This window comes from Giraffa tippelskirchi, chromosome 1 (genome assembly GCF_054371585.1).
Source record: "Giraffa tippelskirchi isolate mGirTip1 chromosome 1, T2T-mGirTip1v1.2.pri, whole genome shotgun sequence".
NCBI lineage: Eukaryota > Metazoa > Chordata > Mammalia > Artiodactyla > Giraffidae > Giraffa > Giraffa tippelskirchi.
The window spans coordinates 87895934-87913604 of NC_137275.1; the positions used below are offsets into that span (position 1 = coordinate 87895934).

Consider the following 17671-nt stretch of genomic DNA (forward strand, 5'->3'; position numbering starts at 1 on the left):
TGAGGTGTAACTTCCCAAATAACCTTTTCTAGTTTATCTAGTTCCATCCTTCTCTCAAGGACTTGGCAAAATTTAACTCAGATGACTACTGTGGTAAGGTCAAGCACAATAATTAATTATGATATTAAGTATAATAATTACCACCACATTCCACAATCATGTTATTCCAATCTCTGCCATCCATTTTGCATCAAAGTTATAATGACTAAAGTAGCATAGACACATTTTGTATCATCAATTTGGGGAAAACTTAATTAAAAGTCCATTCCCTTACTATAAGCTATTTCTTGTATTTTATTTAAGAGTCAGTTTCTTTCAAAACTTTCACTAAGTTAAAGATTTGTATGACCATGGGAATCCACACGATAAAGACAGACCTTGCCTCTTAAACCTATACTGAGAAACATAAAATACCACCCTAGGAGATGGATGAGGGCATGATGTAGGAAGCGAAGAGAATAAGTGCCTCAAGAAATTTTGAGATAAGAATCACCCTCAGAGGCTTTACAATCTAGCAAATGTAAAGGTATATCCTCAGACCAATGATAAAGGTCAACATGCAGTATTAATTGCCCAACTAGTAAGACAATAATTGCTCTAATTCTTATAAACATCAAGTCTGCTATGAAGTAAACAAAAAAATTTTAAACTTCAATGCTGTGAAATTTAAATACCATACGTAGAAACAAACAGGAAGAAAAACAACAAATATCTCGAAATGCATGGCTACCGGAAGTGATTTCAAAAGAAGAAGCTTGGCAAAAAGATTTTCAGGTCTGAACAATTTCATATATGGAAGGAATAGCCCCTTTAAAAGTCAGTTTGGGATTTGTAACTTCTTCTGAGAAATTCTCAAGTTTCTTTTACTTTAAGGATTAAGAGATAAGTGCTGCATACCATGTCTCATTACATCACTGACAAGAAATTACCTTCCTGTTTAGTTATGAGACAAGTATGCTTATTCATTCAGACAAAGTACAAAGAATGGCTTGAGTGAATAATACTATAATTTTCTTTCTTTAAATCACCATTAAAGTAACTTAAGATTACTCAAAGCTATTCTTTTGTAAGCATTATCTCTAAATGGGGGTAAAGACACAGAACCAATAAGCTTTGAACTACGAAAGCAAATAAGGCATTTTAAAGATAGGGAAGACAAAATTAACAGCAGTCCACTAGTTGAAAACATTCAGTTATATATTAGCCATGAAATTATAACAAGACTAGAATTACTGTCAAGTATTGCGTGAACAAGTAACCAAGGAGTGGTAAAACACAACGGAGATCTAAAGGTTAAAAACAACAAATTTAAACAAAGCTGGTTGGAGGTCTCTAAATGATACATTATATTCAAAGTATAGGTGGAGATAAAAATCAGATGTTTGAGCGTTTGAGCAAATATAAAATACTTCTTCCGACTTTTACCCTCCCCACATAACAGGGCCAAAGGTACCATTTTGAGACCAAACCTCATCTAACATAGACTGGCAAATAATAAACTCACTAAACGCATCCATTCTTAGTTACACTATACAGCTGAATAGCAAAACTAGATCAAGAGCACAAAATTTCCAGTGAAATAAAATTAATTTTGTCAATAATAGCTTGTCTCTGGAAGGGGGGCTAAAGTAGTTATAAATGAAAAAACACACTCTAACAAAATATAGTGGAGAAAGATATTTAGACAGATCTAGCTTTAATAATGGGTAAATCAGATATTTAAATAACGATTCTCCTTAAGTAAATGTTTGTTGATTTATAGTAAATTTGAAAAGTTATGCAGGGTGACAAAGTATCAATTTATATATTTATATGCTTGCTTCCTTCACTCAAAACAGTCCCAAGGGTAATAACAGGTTTCCCTGTATTTTGTCCCCTGGGACTAAACTACTGTGCCAAACATTAAGACCTCAGTAAGATTAAATGATTATTCCTTATGTCTTAGGGCTTCCCAGGTGGTACAGTGGTAAAGAATCGGTCTGCCAATGCTGCTGCTGCTAAGTCGCTTCAGTCGTGTCCGACTCTGTGCGACCCCAGAGACGGCAGCCCACCAGGCTCTGCCGTCCCTAGGATTCTCCAGGTAAGAATACTGGAGTGGGTTGCCATTTCCTTCTCCAGTGCATGAAAGGGAAAAGTGAAAGTGAAGTCGCTCAGTCGTGTCCGACTCTTAGCGACCCCATGGACTATAGCCTACCAGGCTCCTCCGTCCATGGGATTTTCCAGGCAAGAGTACTGGAGTGGGGTGCCATTGTCTGCCAATGCAGGAGACACCAAAGCCGTAGGTTTGATCCTTGGGTCGGGAAGATCCCCTGGAAAAGTAAATGGCAATCCACTCCAGTATTCTTGCCTGGAAAATCCCAAACACAGAGCTGCCTGGTGGGCTATAGTCCATGGGGTCACAAAGACTCAGACATGACCAAAAACACACACATCCCCCCACTTATGTCTAAGGTTCTTAACCAGAGGAGGCTTCAGAATCACCTAGGGGACATTTCAAAATTATTCCTGATCCCAGAGAAATGATTCAGTAAGTCTGGTAAAACCTCATGTACTTATACTCTCTAAAAAATGTTTTTAACATTCTAATACATAAATGTAACCCATGTCAAAATCCACATACATAGTATGTAATAGAATGCAAAACCTAATTTAGGATTTGATTAACACTTAATCTTAGTTCTAGGAACTTGATGTCTGTCTTCTTTAATAAAGAGATTATAGTGAAGTGCTTTGGAAAACCCTCAAGAATTGAGGTATCAAAGGACACCTCAACCCATGAGTTAACATACAATATGATAGAAATAGCCAGTGATGCTTTTCCCCAGAGCTAAAGCAAGAGTATTCAACTTCCCATTTGTATAACTACCAGAATTAACATTGCAGAGGATCATGATGAAACCAAAGCAAGTTATCAGTTAACCTTATTCAAATAAATAAAATAAAAACAGGTAATTTTATGATCAGCATTTCTCAACGAATGCCCTGCAAACTTAGCTGGTTATAGACAAGCCTTGACACATGGCGTATACAGCCTGTACATTCACTGGAAACCAGTTTATGATTCCCCTAGTGATTAGTCAGCAAATCAGCACAGAGTAGTTCCCTTAGTCCTTGAAGATACTAACCAAAAAAGAAATTCACTTCTACTTGCAAAACTTATGTTAGCTCAAATCTAAACTCAAGAATTAGCTATAACCTAAGAATAAAGTTAAATCCCAATTATCTAAACATTCAGTAAGAGAGAAGTTATTTCAGGAAGCAAAATTAAATTTAGGAATTCAAATTGTTCAAAGTAGCAGTTCACAAGGAGTTTAAGAGTCTGAATTCTTGAAGCAGACTAATTTGAATCTCAGTTCCTTCCTAGCCATCTGAGCTTAAGACAACAACTTACTCCATGCCCATTTTCCTGATGTGTAAGATGGAATGGTAAGAGCATCCATCTCATACGGTGGTTGTGAGGATAAAAGGAGTAGATGTTCATAAAGGGCTTAGAAACAGTGTTCAATACACAGTAGATGCTAAAACCTAGCTATTAGCAGAAGGATACATGCAAAAGAAACCTTTTTGAATACCAACCCCCTAAAAAGATAACATGAAAATGTAGTGGTTAAGAGCACACACTTTGGAGTCCAACTGCCTAGGTTCTAATCTTAACTTTGCCATGCTATGAACCTAGGTGTTTTTTTTAAATCTCTCTGTGCCTCAGGTTTACTAATCTCAAAAATGGAGGTAACAATTATTCCTACTTGCTTGGACTGTCTTAAGATTAAATGAATTAATACAAGTGCCTCAAACAGTTCTGACACATTGCAAACAGTCAAAGCATGAGCTATTCTTTGAGGTTTGGTTCATGTTGTATTTTATGTAAAGTTCCCTTTAAACTTCCTCAAAATACATGGACAGTGGTTATTTTGTTTAATGAGAGCAGTAAAATTGCCTATGGCCCCTAAACACCACCAACCAACATGGGAGTTCCCATTTTTTGATTCTTGTTGTTTTAACAGCTTGTCCAAATAAAGAATACAAGAGGAAAAAAAAAAAGAATTGATTGATAAGGTTGCTTGGTCCAAGAAATACTCAAACAAAATTGTAACATAAGCTTCAGAAAAGAAATTCAAAAACTAATCAAATGAATTACTACTGATTAAAAATATACCCAAAATAAACATTTCAATAAAATACCAACAAAGAATACAGATCTATCAACATTTAGAATCTGAGCAGCTGCAGGAAAAGAAAAAATTTAAAAATAAAAAAAGTGCCTAAAATAAAGAGCATCTCCCATCAGAGCTGTCCACTTGCTACAATTGTTTGAATCTGAGTTTTTGGTTTTTTAAGTTTGATCATGTGATTCTGACACTAAACAGCTGAAAACCAAACCACAACACAACTTTTCTATAGACTGAATCAATAATGTCCCACATAAACACTTTTTTCCAGTTTTGGAAAGTATTTCGTCAACTTTCTGCATTATACAGATCTTCTAAGTTTTTATAAAAAGAGACAGTCTGGTATCGATGAAGAGTACTAGACTAGAAAAGTTCTTTAATAAAAGCTCTTAAAAAAAACAGTAATATTAAAGTTGCGGTAATAGTATGAGTACCAGGTGCTAGGGGTCTGTTCAAAGCCACACATGAACTGATTTAATCTTCAAAAAAAAAAAAAATTCTTGGACTCTATTCGTTTTGCTCACTGATGCATCCTTAGTATGATCTAGAATACAGAATAGTGCCTGGCACATACTAAACACTCGATTATTCACAGCTCATACATAACATAGAGGCACACAGATAAAAACTTTCCCAGTCTTAAAATTCTAACTGGAGCATTTTTTTGCTCCAAAGTTCACACCCTTAACCATTATATTGCCTCTCTAGAACTTTTAAATGATTAAAGTGGTGTCACAGCAGCTGGGTATCACCTGTAAAAGAAAAAAAACCAATGAGACCTTCCTTTAAAGTATTCTGTTCCATGTGCATAAAAATCTATGGATCTGAAATCATTCCGTATCTTAGTGGCCTGGATGAATTCCCATAGAAAAAAGGTGTTGACTTGCAAGAATGCTATGCTCTTTGTATTTACTATACTGCAAAATATAACCACGCTTATCTAATGTGTTGCTTGCCTTCAAAGCCTTCAAAGCGGTCATAGAAAGAAGTCTGATAATCCTTTTCACTTTAAGCCTTAACTCCTAAACTCCTTTCCCATTGTCTCAAAAATAAAAACTTAAGTTTATATTTCACATAGACCCACAGTGACAATGATGGCCTGAAATAAAATTCACCATTTCAACATCAACACATTGAAGATCTAAACTTTTATCTTTCATAAAACAGCAGTTTTGCCAAATATATTCCAAAGCCACACATTAAATGTAAAATTAAGCAGAATCAGGTCTATTTTTAGTAAAGCCAAGTCCTACCCATTCCTTCCATGTAAACTCTTTTAAAAGAAGTAACCTATCAAAACCAAAGTATGCAATCCACAACCTTCTCTGTCTCCTAGTTTTAGTAAGGTTGAATTTATTCCACAGCATTTTTTTCAAATAAGCTGGAAATACTCCACCCTCCCTGATTGTGCAAGAATCAAATACATCACACACACACAAGTTACAAAATAGGGAAATACAGTCTGAGAGTTTTAATATTGCTAAGTCTTAAGTAGGAGGTCTTAGAGCAGTGTACAGTCTGATATAAAAGATAACATTAAACAAGGATTATTATTACATATTACAAGAAGAGATGCCGGAAAGAGCCTGAACCAGTTAAAGCAGCCGCCATCTTAAAATGCGGGATAGAAGTTAGAGCAAGAAAATGAGACTAAACCACCGGAGGTGGAGGTTCCGTTCACCCCCAGAACCTCAAAAAACCCTATTTTTTTCAACTTGGAGCCACAGTTGAGCATCAAACCTCGTTGTAAATAGCGAAGCAATTTCCCCAAAGAATGTTATTAAATGGACAGAGGCAAAAATAGGTACTAGCCTTCTCGTGCTGCCATCTCACTCTTTACCCTCCCCCTCTTCCCATGCCAAAGAAAAACGGAGCTTCCAGAAAGGTTTTACATCAGTTCCCGGTGTGCCTCTGATAAACAGCTTCGGGCGAAAAGCCCCGACTACAAAACATAGGAAGTGGCAACACTGTGTCAGCCCATCTCCTCCCAACCCAACTTATGCTTGTGTAACCTGCCCAGAATCGACGATCACTTTCTGATTCGACTCACTCACTACTCTTCAGCTGCCAAGGCTTCCACCCTGACCCCCTTTATCAAGTTTGGAACCTGCCAATTTCTTAGATTTTCTCTCCTCTGAGTTCCCCACGTTTCTTCCTCCAGAAGGCATAGAACCTTGTTGATATAACAACAAAGTTTTCAAGCAATGAGAATAGGAACGCCATGACATCTGCGGGAGCGTCTCTGGCCAAGTCTGACTCCCAGAGGGGACTAACACTTCTTACAGAAGAACCGAGGCGCCTGAAATCACTCTCCATCCCTAATTTGCACCGATTCCATTGAAACATACTCAAGATAACACTCCTCACTTGCCAGAAGTGTCTGTTCTTTTCAAACCTCATTCTTCATAAAGTATATCTGCGTTCCCCATCCCCCAATGGAAGTGACCAAGGAGGGATATTTCCATATTATACTGCCCCCCTTCAAGGCTTTCCTCCAGGCTGAGCCTCCCTTTCCTCCCACGACCCCATTCCCCTCAGCCCCAGGGTTACCTTATTAATCCGTTTCAGCGCCATAGTCTGTGCTTTTCGTCTGGCTCCTCACTATCTCGGTGTGTGCTCGAAGGTCCTGCCAAAACTCTTGATTATCCCGGCGGCTGGGAAAGATTGTCTCTTCGTCTCACACCAGCTCTGCCAGACACAGGCGCCTTTTGCAAAAACGGAGCAAATCAGCACTCGCACAGGCCCCGCAGAGACCCTGACGAATCCAAGTCCCTCAAAAACGGTCGCGATCCGGGGTGGGTGGGGTGGCAGAACCACCGCCAGCCTCTATGGCGTGCTCCGGCCCGAAGAGGGGGCGAGGGTGACGGGAAGAGTGGATGGGTGGCTACAAGTTTGACTTCCCGGACTCTAGAAAGGAAGAGACCCGGGTGGGAAAGGAAGAGGCGCAGGAGAAAGGGGTGGGTGCGGGGCAGGGTCCGGGGCGCAGCAGAGGAGGAGCCGGGGCCTAGTCGGCGCTATGCCGGCGTCAGTAGGGCAAAGAAAGGCAAGGGGGGAGGGGGAAACAGGAGACTCCGGACTGACGCCCGGCTCCTTTCGGTTTCTGCTCAAAGGTGCGGCCGGGAAGGGGAAAGAAATAGAGGCTTGAAGTGTGCTGCTGTCCCCGCAGCTAGAGCTATTCTGTGTCGCCCCTGACGCCACCGTACACTCCGCCTTCCAGCGCGCTCCCGCGCGCGCCCGCCCAGCCACCGCCAGCCCCCACGCGCCCGAGCTGCCCCTGAGGCTCCGGCTTAGGCGCGAGGACGCGCCCATTCCCCCTCCCTCTTAAGCAGAAGAGGCTCCGGCTTCTCTAGCCTTCCCCCCCTACCCCACCCAACAAGCTGGTCACTGAAGCCACGGAAGGCCTGCATTTCCCCTTACCCGGCCGGCCAGTGGGCCGGCCTCCCTTCCCTTCCCCTAGCCGTCCACACCCACGCGTACAGAGAGGCCGGGGCCTCCCTCACGCTGCGGCCTCGGCCTCCTCCCCGCGCGGCAGCTGGTGCCTCCCCGGCCCTACGGGGCTCACGCGCACGACACAGCCACAAGATGTCCGCTCTGACGGAACTACTGCCAGCTGCCACGCTCCGCCCCTCCCCCCTCCTCCTGCCTCTTCACCGCCGCGTATCAGTCCGCCAACGCCGCCGTCGCGAGCACAGGACGAATCTAAGGCTGAAGGGGGACGGTTTCCTCCCCACGTCAAAGGCCGAGCGTATCTGTGCCAACCCCTTTCTCCTTTTCGGAACAGCACCTTCTTATTAAACAGATCGGAGGTTGGACTTGGAGGGCGGGGGCCGGAGGCGGGTCATGGGCTGGGGGGAAGGGTACACGACCGGCGGAAACCCTCAGACTAAGAGAAGCATCGAGAACCGGAAGGAGACCATGGCAGGAAGGTAATGGAAGCGGCAGCTGCGCGGTCGCGCCCCACGCCCCTCCCGAAAGTGTCCCCCGATTTCCTCACTTGGTATTGAGGAGGCGGATCTCGCGAGAACCTTGAGGCTGGTTAACAGGAGCTGTAGCGCTGCAATGACTTAAGGGCAGTTTTGTGCACTCTTCCTGGTAGGGGCCCGCCCCCAAATCCACAAATTCTCGCGAGATGCCGATGGGCCACAAGCTCGAGCTGGGGCGGGCCGTCGACCGGGAAGCACCGCCCCTGAATGCTTATGCTGGTGGGAGGGAGAGGAAATGGAATTCCCCGGACTGGTAAGAGCGCGAGCCGACACATCCCTCTCTCACGCGCCCAATCAGGAATGTGCGGTGGGAGGTACTGTGCGTTAATTACTGGATACCTTTAGTCTAGATTGAGTCTGCGTTTGAAGTTTCCGGTGGAGCAGGTGAGCGACATTGGCTCGCCTGCCGGCCAGGAATAATTAACCTCTGGGAGGAGTCGCCCCTCAAAATGGGAACAGTTATTTTAAATAGAACCTGGCAAGCCACTGATCAGCGCTCCCACGTGCGGAAAGTTGCTGCTGTTCTGACCCAGGGCCTAGAGGATGAACGCTGAGAAGTGCCCATTGACCAGTCCCCGGAATTAAAGCAGCCTAGAAATTTAGCTCAACTGTGAATTATTAGGATGGAGAATAGGGATTGGGGCGGGCTGTTTACTTGCCTTTGTAATCAATGGTCACCATCGCCAAGGTTTAGGTATGGGAGTAGGCCTATTACCTTTTTCTTCCTGTTGCAATGTTTCAGTCCCTAGAGCCAGAAAGTTACAAAACTCATTCAAGAAATCAGAGTTTGGAGTCCGAGAAACTGAATACTTACTGAAAGTATCTGAAATATCCAGGGGGAGAAATGTAAGGTTTTATTCTGCCGTGAAAACAAAGGAGAGGCGGTTTTGCTTTCCAGTATATCATACCTCAGGCAAAGGTAGTAAGACGTTAATTTTTAAAAGGATTTGAGAGATAAACACTGACCTGCTTAAAGTTTTCTAACGCTCCTTAATGGTCCCACTTAGAGTGTGAAGGTCTTTAATAATTAAATGGATATAAAAATTTGTTTTCAAAATATACTTAAGTCTTAAAAAAGGAAAGCAGTAAACTAGAATATTAGCTAATAAAAACTCCTTAGGTCTGTGATAAATGTATATTATTCAAGTGATCATAATAGCATCACTAGAGCAATTAGTGAAACTGCTTTTCAAACGAGTATCTTCAATCACTAGGGACTTGTTCAAAAATGCTGATTTTGATTTAGTAGGCCAGGGTGGAACCTGAGATTCTATAATTCTAACACAGCCCTAGGTGATACAGATTACTCAGAGGACCACCCTGTGAGTTCCAGAGCACCTGGAACTTAGAGCACCTGGAACTCAGAGCACCTGGCTACCTCATGGCCTGCTGACACCTCTGCCCCTCCCTCTTCCCTGAATAAGCTTTCTTTTGTTCTCTCTGGTAACCAGTCTAATGTGGTAGATACAAAGGATTTGGCAGTTGGAGTGAGAGAAGAAATCCAGGTTTGAGTTCTTGTTCCTTTGCTTCCTATTTGTGTGATATTGGTGAGGTTACTTGTCTTAGTTCCTTCAACACTAAAGTAGGTGTAATAATAGCTGTCCTTTCTCACAGGGTTATTGTGTGCTTCAGATGTCATAATGCACGTGAAAGGGCACTGTAGGCTACAGTGCTGTATAAATGTTATTAATTGGTCAAACATTAACTGGCCATAGGGTGAAACAAATCTATAACAATAAGTATAAGTAATATTTATGGGACATTTATAATGTACCAGGTACAGTGCTTAAAATGTACCAGGTACAGTGCTTATTAACCTCCTTTTACAAATAAAGAGACTGATGCACAGAGAGATTAAGTTACTGTCCCAAGGTCACAGAGCTGATAAATAGAAATAGAATTTGAACTCATGCAGTTAATGCCAGTAAATTATTGAATGGAGTATTTATTGTTTCTTAATTTAGAAAGTGGGAGAGTAGAATGTTTTATATTTCTTTCAGTGTATCTGAAGCTACTTTTATTTAACTTATTTCTCCCTCTTATTTGTTTTGCTCTTTCAGAAGCCAAGGTACAAGGCAGGAAATATTCCTACCTACTCAGTGGGAACGCATGATATCCAAGAGGTCCATGAAGAAGAGTCCCAGAGAAGCTAATTTGTACTACCCTAATCTAAACAGACTTTGGAATGAAAATATAATGGACCATGTTAATGTTCTAAATTAACAGAGCACAGCAGACTGGGACAAATTTGAGGTCAGCTTTCTTAACTTTTTTTGAGCCACAAACCACTTTAGCATTCTGGTGAAACCATGGACGCTTCTTACATTTATGCTTTTAAATGTATAAAATAAAATTCATAGCATTACAAAATAAAATTTGAAACAATCTCAGAATATTAAAGTAAAGCAAACTTTTATTTATTTGTGTGTGCCAGATCTTAATTGTGGCATGCAGAATTTTCAGTTGCATCACACAAACTCTTAATTATAGCATGTAGGACCAGCTACCTGATAGGGGTCCCCTGTATTGCGAGCAGAGCCTTAGCCACTGGACTTTCAGGGAAGTTCCAAGGAAAACAAACTTCTGATATGGGGATATATGTCCTTTATTATTAATATAGTTAGATCTAGTGGCAGTTCTAATAAAGACCAAATTTTTGAAATAATAATAAACATAAAATTTCCAGAGTTTGCAACAGTTGTAATGTGATACAAAGGATCTATGATTCCTGTTGGAAATACATATGTAGGTGCAGCTGTTTGCTGCTTTCATTCATAACTGAAGGAAATGCTAATTTTTACTTGGGAGATTTAATGAATATAAAGATGTAATTTTTAACTTCAATTTCACACACTCTCTGAATTCTATTCATGGACTTAATGTTAAAAAATCCTTGGGTGGAATCAAACAGGCATATTCCTGTTGGTAAGCTTTTAAGAGATTGTGAAATTGTAACATAGAAATATAATTGACATTCATAATAATAGTGATTTATTAAGAAAAAGTTTACCACTGGTATACTCCTGTTTAGGAAACATGGAAGCATGTTACAGGGTAGGAAATAAATTTATCCCATTTGTTTTATTTTTTGATACCTACAAATGTATTCTTTGGGAAATTTACATATCCAGAATGATTCATTTCTCAAGCATTCCAGATAACTTAGGTTTTACTATATCACTCTTAATTATTACACGCCTTTACAAGATAAGTCATGGTGGAAGAACTGCAAAATGAAAATAATAACCAAAGATGAAATATATTAAAAATAATATATATTTAAAATTCTTAATAATAGGTGTTAATAATTATTTGAAATACTATGTGCTGGGCCCTTGAATTCTTTATCTCGTCAAATCCCCATTGCACAGATGAAACATTCAAGGTCTTGCAGTTATTAAGTAATAAAGCCAGGATTTAAATGTAGGCAGTCTAATCTCCAAGCTTTTTTTTTTTTTTAACTTAAAATATAGTTGAAAAGCTCTCACTCTCAGCTACCAAGGTGTTTTATTTTTTTACCCTTTGATTGTTGCTGCTAAGTCGCTTCAGTCGTGTCCGACTCTGTGCGACCCCATAGATGGCAGCCCACCAGGTTCCCCCGGCCCTGGGATTCTCCAGGCAAGAATACTGGAGTGGGTTGCTATTTCCTTCTCCAATGCACGAAAGTGAGAAGTGAAAGTGAAGTCGCTCAGTCGTGTCCGACTCTTCACGACCTCATGGACTGCAGCCCACCAGGCTCCTCCGTCCATGGGATTTTCCAGGCAAGAGTACTGGAATGGGGTGCCACTGCCTTCTCCGACCCTTTGACTGTTAGCCAACTTTAATTTGCCCACTAGTGTAACAAATGCACACTGCCTCAAAATGTTTTCAGTGGTGTACAGCTGATTTACAATGGTGTGTTATAAAAGGAATTTTCTAAATTCTCCCTTTGCTGTGATATTGCTTATATCCAACACTACCTTTAAAATAAGTGGGCTATCAGTTGAGGCTAGAAGATAGTTTGTTTTACAGAAATTTTTGTAATGGAATTTTGCTTAGAAGATGAAAAAAATCCACTCATGTCTTTCCATGCCCTACAAACATACTTTCATATCTGAAATTAAACCTCTGTATTATAATGGTGCTAGTGTATTTTTTATATTGACCACTATCAGGGTTATATCCAAGAAATTACTGCATGTAAATAAATCCTAATATATGAAGTTCTAGATTATCCATGCTTAATGGAGAAAAGATTACGTAATCATTTTCATTTGGCATTAGAGTAAATTTATTGGCTGATTATGCTTTCTGTTTGTATTTACACTAGCAACCACATTTCTACTCAGTTTTGCTAAGGTTAAAATTAAAAGGACCATGGCCTACAAGTATTTGGATGTTTTAGGAAGCAGTTTAAGAGTAGCTCAGACTTTAAAACACCCTTCACATATCTGGTAATATAGAGAACCCACTTGACAGTTGCATTTAACCTATTTGAATTACAATGATAGAAATAGCCCCATCTGAAAAAAAAGAAAATAATCATTTTTTACATTGTAGCGTGCAATGTGCTAAAAAAGATTAGTTTTATATATTGAAAGAAACAGTTACATTCAGAAATTAAAAAGATACAAAAATGCTGAAGAGCTAACACAATCTCTTCCTTCTTAATATTATATTGCAGTCTTTCTAATTATGGTAGATCAGATTTTCTTGAAAGAAGTAGCATAAAACAGGAGAAGAATATAAAGAATGATGAAAATCAGCATAAAGTGGCAACAGAATAACTAATCCAAATTATGGAGTCCTAATATAATATGAATGCATCAGTGTAGCCACATTATTGTAGATACTCTTCTTCATCATGGTTTAGGTATTTGTCTTTAACTTAGTATGATAATCTCTAGGTCCATCCATGTTGCTGCAAATGGCATTATTTCGTTCATTTTTACAACTGAGTAGTATTCCATCGTGTACATACACTACATCTTCTTTATCCATTCATCTGTTGATGGACATTTAGGTTGCTTCCATGTCTTGGCTATTGTAAATAGTGCTGCTATGAACACTGAGTTGTATCTTTTCAAATTAGTTGTCCCTGCAGTGGGATTGCTGGATCATATGGCACATCTACTTTTAGCTTTTTAAGGAACCTCCATACTGTCTTCCCGTGGCTGCATCAATTTGCACTCCCACCAACAGTGCAGGAGGGTTCCCTTTTCTCTACACCCTCTGCAGCATTTGTTATTTGCAGATTTTTTAATGATGGCCATTCTGACTTGTGTTGTCACAGTTTTATAGCTTGCTAAGGACACTGGCTCTAACACAGTTTATGCCATTTTATTGATTAAATCACAAATATTATGGTCCATATTTAATATAAAGTTATGAATATTTAAACTGGATGTTTCCAGATTCTACCTGGAATAGGTAATATGGACCCAAACTCAACTAAATTTTATTTCATATTTTTTGCATAAAAATCAAATTAGTCTTTATATCTTTCCCGTTCAGAATTTTATTTTGTAATCAAGACAAGTTAGTATGGTTTAGGAGACTTATTTTCATGCTGAGAACATCGTTTGACCTTAAGATAAGATGGTTTTGGGCACATAACGAACCATGCCCAAATGTAAAGCTAAAAACTGAATTTGAGCACATTCCATGTAAAGAGTTGTATGCATGAATGTTCAGAGTATTATTCATAGCTGCCAAAAAGTGGAAACAGCCCAAACATCCATCAGCTAACAAATGGATAAATAAAATATGGTGTCTCTGTATGATGGAATATTATTAGTTAATAAAAAAGAACAAAACACTGATACTGCTACAATATGCATCTTGAAGCTTGAAAACATTCTGCTAAATGAAAAAAGGCAGACATGAAGGGCCATGTACTGTATGGTTCCATTCATATGAAATGACTAGTAGATGACTAGTTCCCAGGGACTAGGGGCAGGGAGAATGGGGAGTGACAGCTTATGAGTATGTGGTCTTTTATGGGGAGATGATGAAAGTTAGATAATGATGATTACATAACTCTGTGAATATTCTGAAATTCATAAGACTGTACACTTTAAAAAGACTAGGTATGATGGTATGTGAATTACCTCAATGTAGATTTTTTAAAACTAATGAATTAGAACCAAAACATGAGATCAGTCTGGAATAAGAATATTCTTATTACTGAATATTTTCAGTATCTCATACTTCTCAGGTTATTGATGATAAATGGCATCCTTGTAAAATGTAAAAAATTTACATCCAGTAAGAGGTTTTTCCTTCAGTACAAACAACAATGTAATTTAGATTTGGTTTTACTATAACAATAATCATTTGCTGTCAGTCTTAAGTTTGGAGGTATTTTTATCAGTATTATTTGCGTAAAACATAGTGATTAACATTAATTTTAAGTAGCATATTTTACTGAAAGTTAAAAGTTCATGATTATGCTCAGAAATAGAATACATCTGATTTTGGTATACTCTAAATATAGAAATCTTTCTTTAAAATTTCAAATAAAATCAAGTAGTTGAAAATTGGGGGTAGATCATCTAGATAAATTTGAGGATTAGGTGCTATCAAATGACAAAACTAAAACAACTTAGTAATGAGTTTGATGTCCTTTATTCAAGGAAAAACAATCTATAGATTGAGGGTGTAAGCAGTGGAACGCTCTTTCCCTTCTCCAGGGATTTTAGGCAAGAGGGAATTTTATGGATTGCTAGAATCAGCAACGCCAAAACAGAGCGCGGTTGCCTCGGAGGTCAGGGATTTTCTTGTAAGGCCAGCAGGTCCTGTTTTCTAGGGTCAGGTGAGCTATTTAAGCTGAGGTGGAAGGTTGTGATTGGTATATGTTAGGTTTCTAAGTTAGGTGTTTCATATAAGTGCAGGCTGACTGACATTTAGGTTTGTGGCATGGGCTGAAGCCACTGGGGTGGCTGCCATAATTTTGGGTCCCAAAATACAAATTAACTTTAAAAGTACTTAACTAAAAGTAAGGAATTCAAATTAGAATTACTTCCCAACAATAATGACAGTGTTTCTTGTTTCAATAACAATCTACAAAATCTAAACAGAGATGTGTTGTAATTTAGACCAAAATGATCATTTTACCCATACTGAATTTGATTATTTAAATATATAGGTGAGAATGTGTAAGACAATGATAAATGTAAAATTCTTCCATTAGAGAATTTTAAGTTAGGTGTGATTATGGGAATGTTGTACTGTGTGGTTCTAAAGAATTGATCTATATAGTATCTGAGTGGCTTAATGGAGGCACTTATGGGAGGCTTTTAGTTTTTAATATCATTTTTTTCATTGCAGGTAAGTAGTGATTTAACACATGGCACAGTAAGAAAGAATGAAACTTACTAAGAAACGTTCTACTACATCTAAAAAATAAAAACTTTTTAAGAATTTGGCTCATTTGATGTTGAAGAAGTATGACAATTTCAGAGATATCCCATCATCAAAATGTCTTAAATCTCAAAGTTAGTGATTAAGTAATAATGTGAATGGGCTTTATCATATATGCCCACTAATAACACCATGATACCATGATACAGGTTCCCCATCTTACAAAAAGACCTATACGAGAAAGAATGTGGTTGCTACAATGCTTGATCAATTCTCCAACAATAATTTAGACACAAACGCCAAGAGTTAAGATATAACTAGATATCTGAAGGTTTATATGAATTTAGCCATTCCTTGTTTCTATTCTGCACAAATGGAGAGAAGGAGATTACCCTGGAGCATTTTCGGGGTAGGGCTAAGTGGGTACCCCTGGCATGCATAGGGGCTATAATTAGGGACAAAAAGGATGGTTAAGGACACAGGAGACTAGATGGAGAGATTTACAGAAAGAAGTAGGAAGGAAACTGTCAAAGGTAGGCTTCCCTTGAGGGAACTGGAAGTGAAGAGGAAACCTTTTCCTCTTCCTCTTTGCTCAAGCACTACAAGGTCTCCTACTCTAGCTGGAAGAACAGATTTCAGGGTACCACCATAATGGTGGTTCAGTTTTACATAACTTAGTTGCCTTTTTTTTGTATTAATACTTTCTAGCTTAAAAATCTACTCACTGTAACATGTTCATATATAATTGTTTTGCCTTCCCCCCCAAAATTCCTTATTTACAGTTTTAAAAATGTGGATTTATAAAATGGGACTGCTTTTGAGGTGAGTTGTCAATCAATGATACTTAGGACGTCCCTGGTGGTGCACTGGATAAGAATCTGCCTGCCAATGCAGGGGACACGGGTTTGATCCCTGGTTCGGGAAGATTCCACATGCCTCGGAGCAGTGAAGCCTGTGTGCCCAAATTACTGAGCCTGAGCTCTGCAGCCTATGAACTGCAACTGCTGATCTCACATGCTGCAACTACTGAAGCCCACGAGACTATAGCCGGTGTTCTGCCATTACAGAAGCCATCACAATGAGAAGTTGGCACAGATGAAGATAGCCCCACCACGGCTACCAGAGAAAGCCTACACAAAGCAACAAACCAACCAGCGCAGCCAAAAATTAATTAATTTAAAACATTCTTCAAAAAAAAAAAACCAAACTGATATTTAGGTCTGAGTAGGCTAAGTGGCGTCTTCAAGATTTAGGCCAAAGGATGTTAATGTAACAGATATTTGTTGATGATAATCATTCCCATCTTAAGTGTTCATTTAAAAAATATATTGAGTGCCTGGTATGTGCTAGGCACTGAGCTGGGTGAGGAAGATACACAGATGAAAGCCAGCTGTCACCTTTAGGAAAAATTTTTACGTAGGGAGCCCATTAACTATCAGATCACCAGTAGGGTGTATCAGTTCAGTTCAGTACCTCAGTCGTGTCCGACTCTGGGAACCCATGAACCACAGCACGCCAGGCCTCCTTGTCCATCACCAACTCCTGGAGTTTACCCAAACCATGTCCATTGAGTCAGTGATGCCATCCAACCATCTCATCCTCTGTCGTCCCCTTCTCCTCCTGCCCTCAATACTTCACAGCATCAGGGTCTTTTCCAATGAGTCAGCTCTTCACATCAGGTGGCCAAAGTATTGGAGTTTCAGCTTCAACATCAGTCCTTCCAACAAACTCCCAGGACTGATCTCCTTTAGGATGGACTGGTTGGATCTCCTTGTAGTCCAAGGGACTTTCAAGAGTCTTCTTGAACACCACAGTTCAAAAGCATCAATTCTGCGCTCAGCTTTCTTTATAGTCCAACTCTCACATTCATACATGACCACTGGAAAAACCATAGCCTTGACTAGACGGACTTTTGTTGGCAAAGTAATGTCTCTGCTTTTTAATATGCTGTCTAGGTTGGTCATAACTTTCCTTCCAAGGAGTAAGCATCTTTTAATTTCATGGCTGCAATCACCATCTGCAGTGATTTTGGAGCCCAAAACAATAAAGTCAGCCACTGTTTCCACTGTTTCCCCATCTATTTGCCATAAAGTGATGGGACTGGATGCCATGATCTTAGTTTTCTGAATGTTGAGCTTTAAGCCAACTTTTTCACTCTCCACTTTCATCACTGCTACT

The 17671-nt window shown here is 39.5% G+C and overlaps 1 protein-coding gene and 1 long non-coding RNA gene across 31 annotated transcripts in view; one reads left to right on the forward strand and one right to left on the reverse strand.

The window, feature by feature from the left end:
* The window catches only part of UBE2D3 (ubiquitin conjugating enzyme E2 D3), a 68654-nt gene that overhangs the window by 22092 nt on the left and 28891 nt on the right, over positions 1 to 17671 (reverse strand). For 4 of the 30 annotated variants that reach the window (XM_081483889.1, XM_081483825.1, XM_081483770.1 and 1 more), the window contains exons 1-2: positions 7647 to 7762; positions 6720 to 6874 (exon numbers count right to left, since the gene is read on the reverse strand). The exons of 5 other annotated variants lie outside the window; for them this stretch is intronic. In XM_081483889.1, the coding sequence (XP_081340015.1) occupies positions 6720 to 6743 (24 nt within the window). In that variant the 5' untranslated portion in view covers positions 6744 to 6874; positions 7647 to 7762. Of the gene's footprint in view, positions 1 to 6719; positions 6875 to 7586; positions 7763 to 7812; positions 8252 to 8966; positions 9012 to 9118; positions 9693 to 17671 lie in introns of those variants that run through there. 21 more of the 30 variants (XM_081483952.1, XM_081483881.1, XM_081483933.1 and 18 more) reach the window with 8 other exon arrangements.
* On the forward strand, positions 7843 to 10552 carry LOC145503762 (uncharacterized). The gene is made up of 2 exons (XR_014051731.1): positions 7843 to 8095; positions 10213 to 10552. It is a non-coding gene; the product is annotated as an uncharacterized LOC145503762 (long non-coding RNA).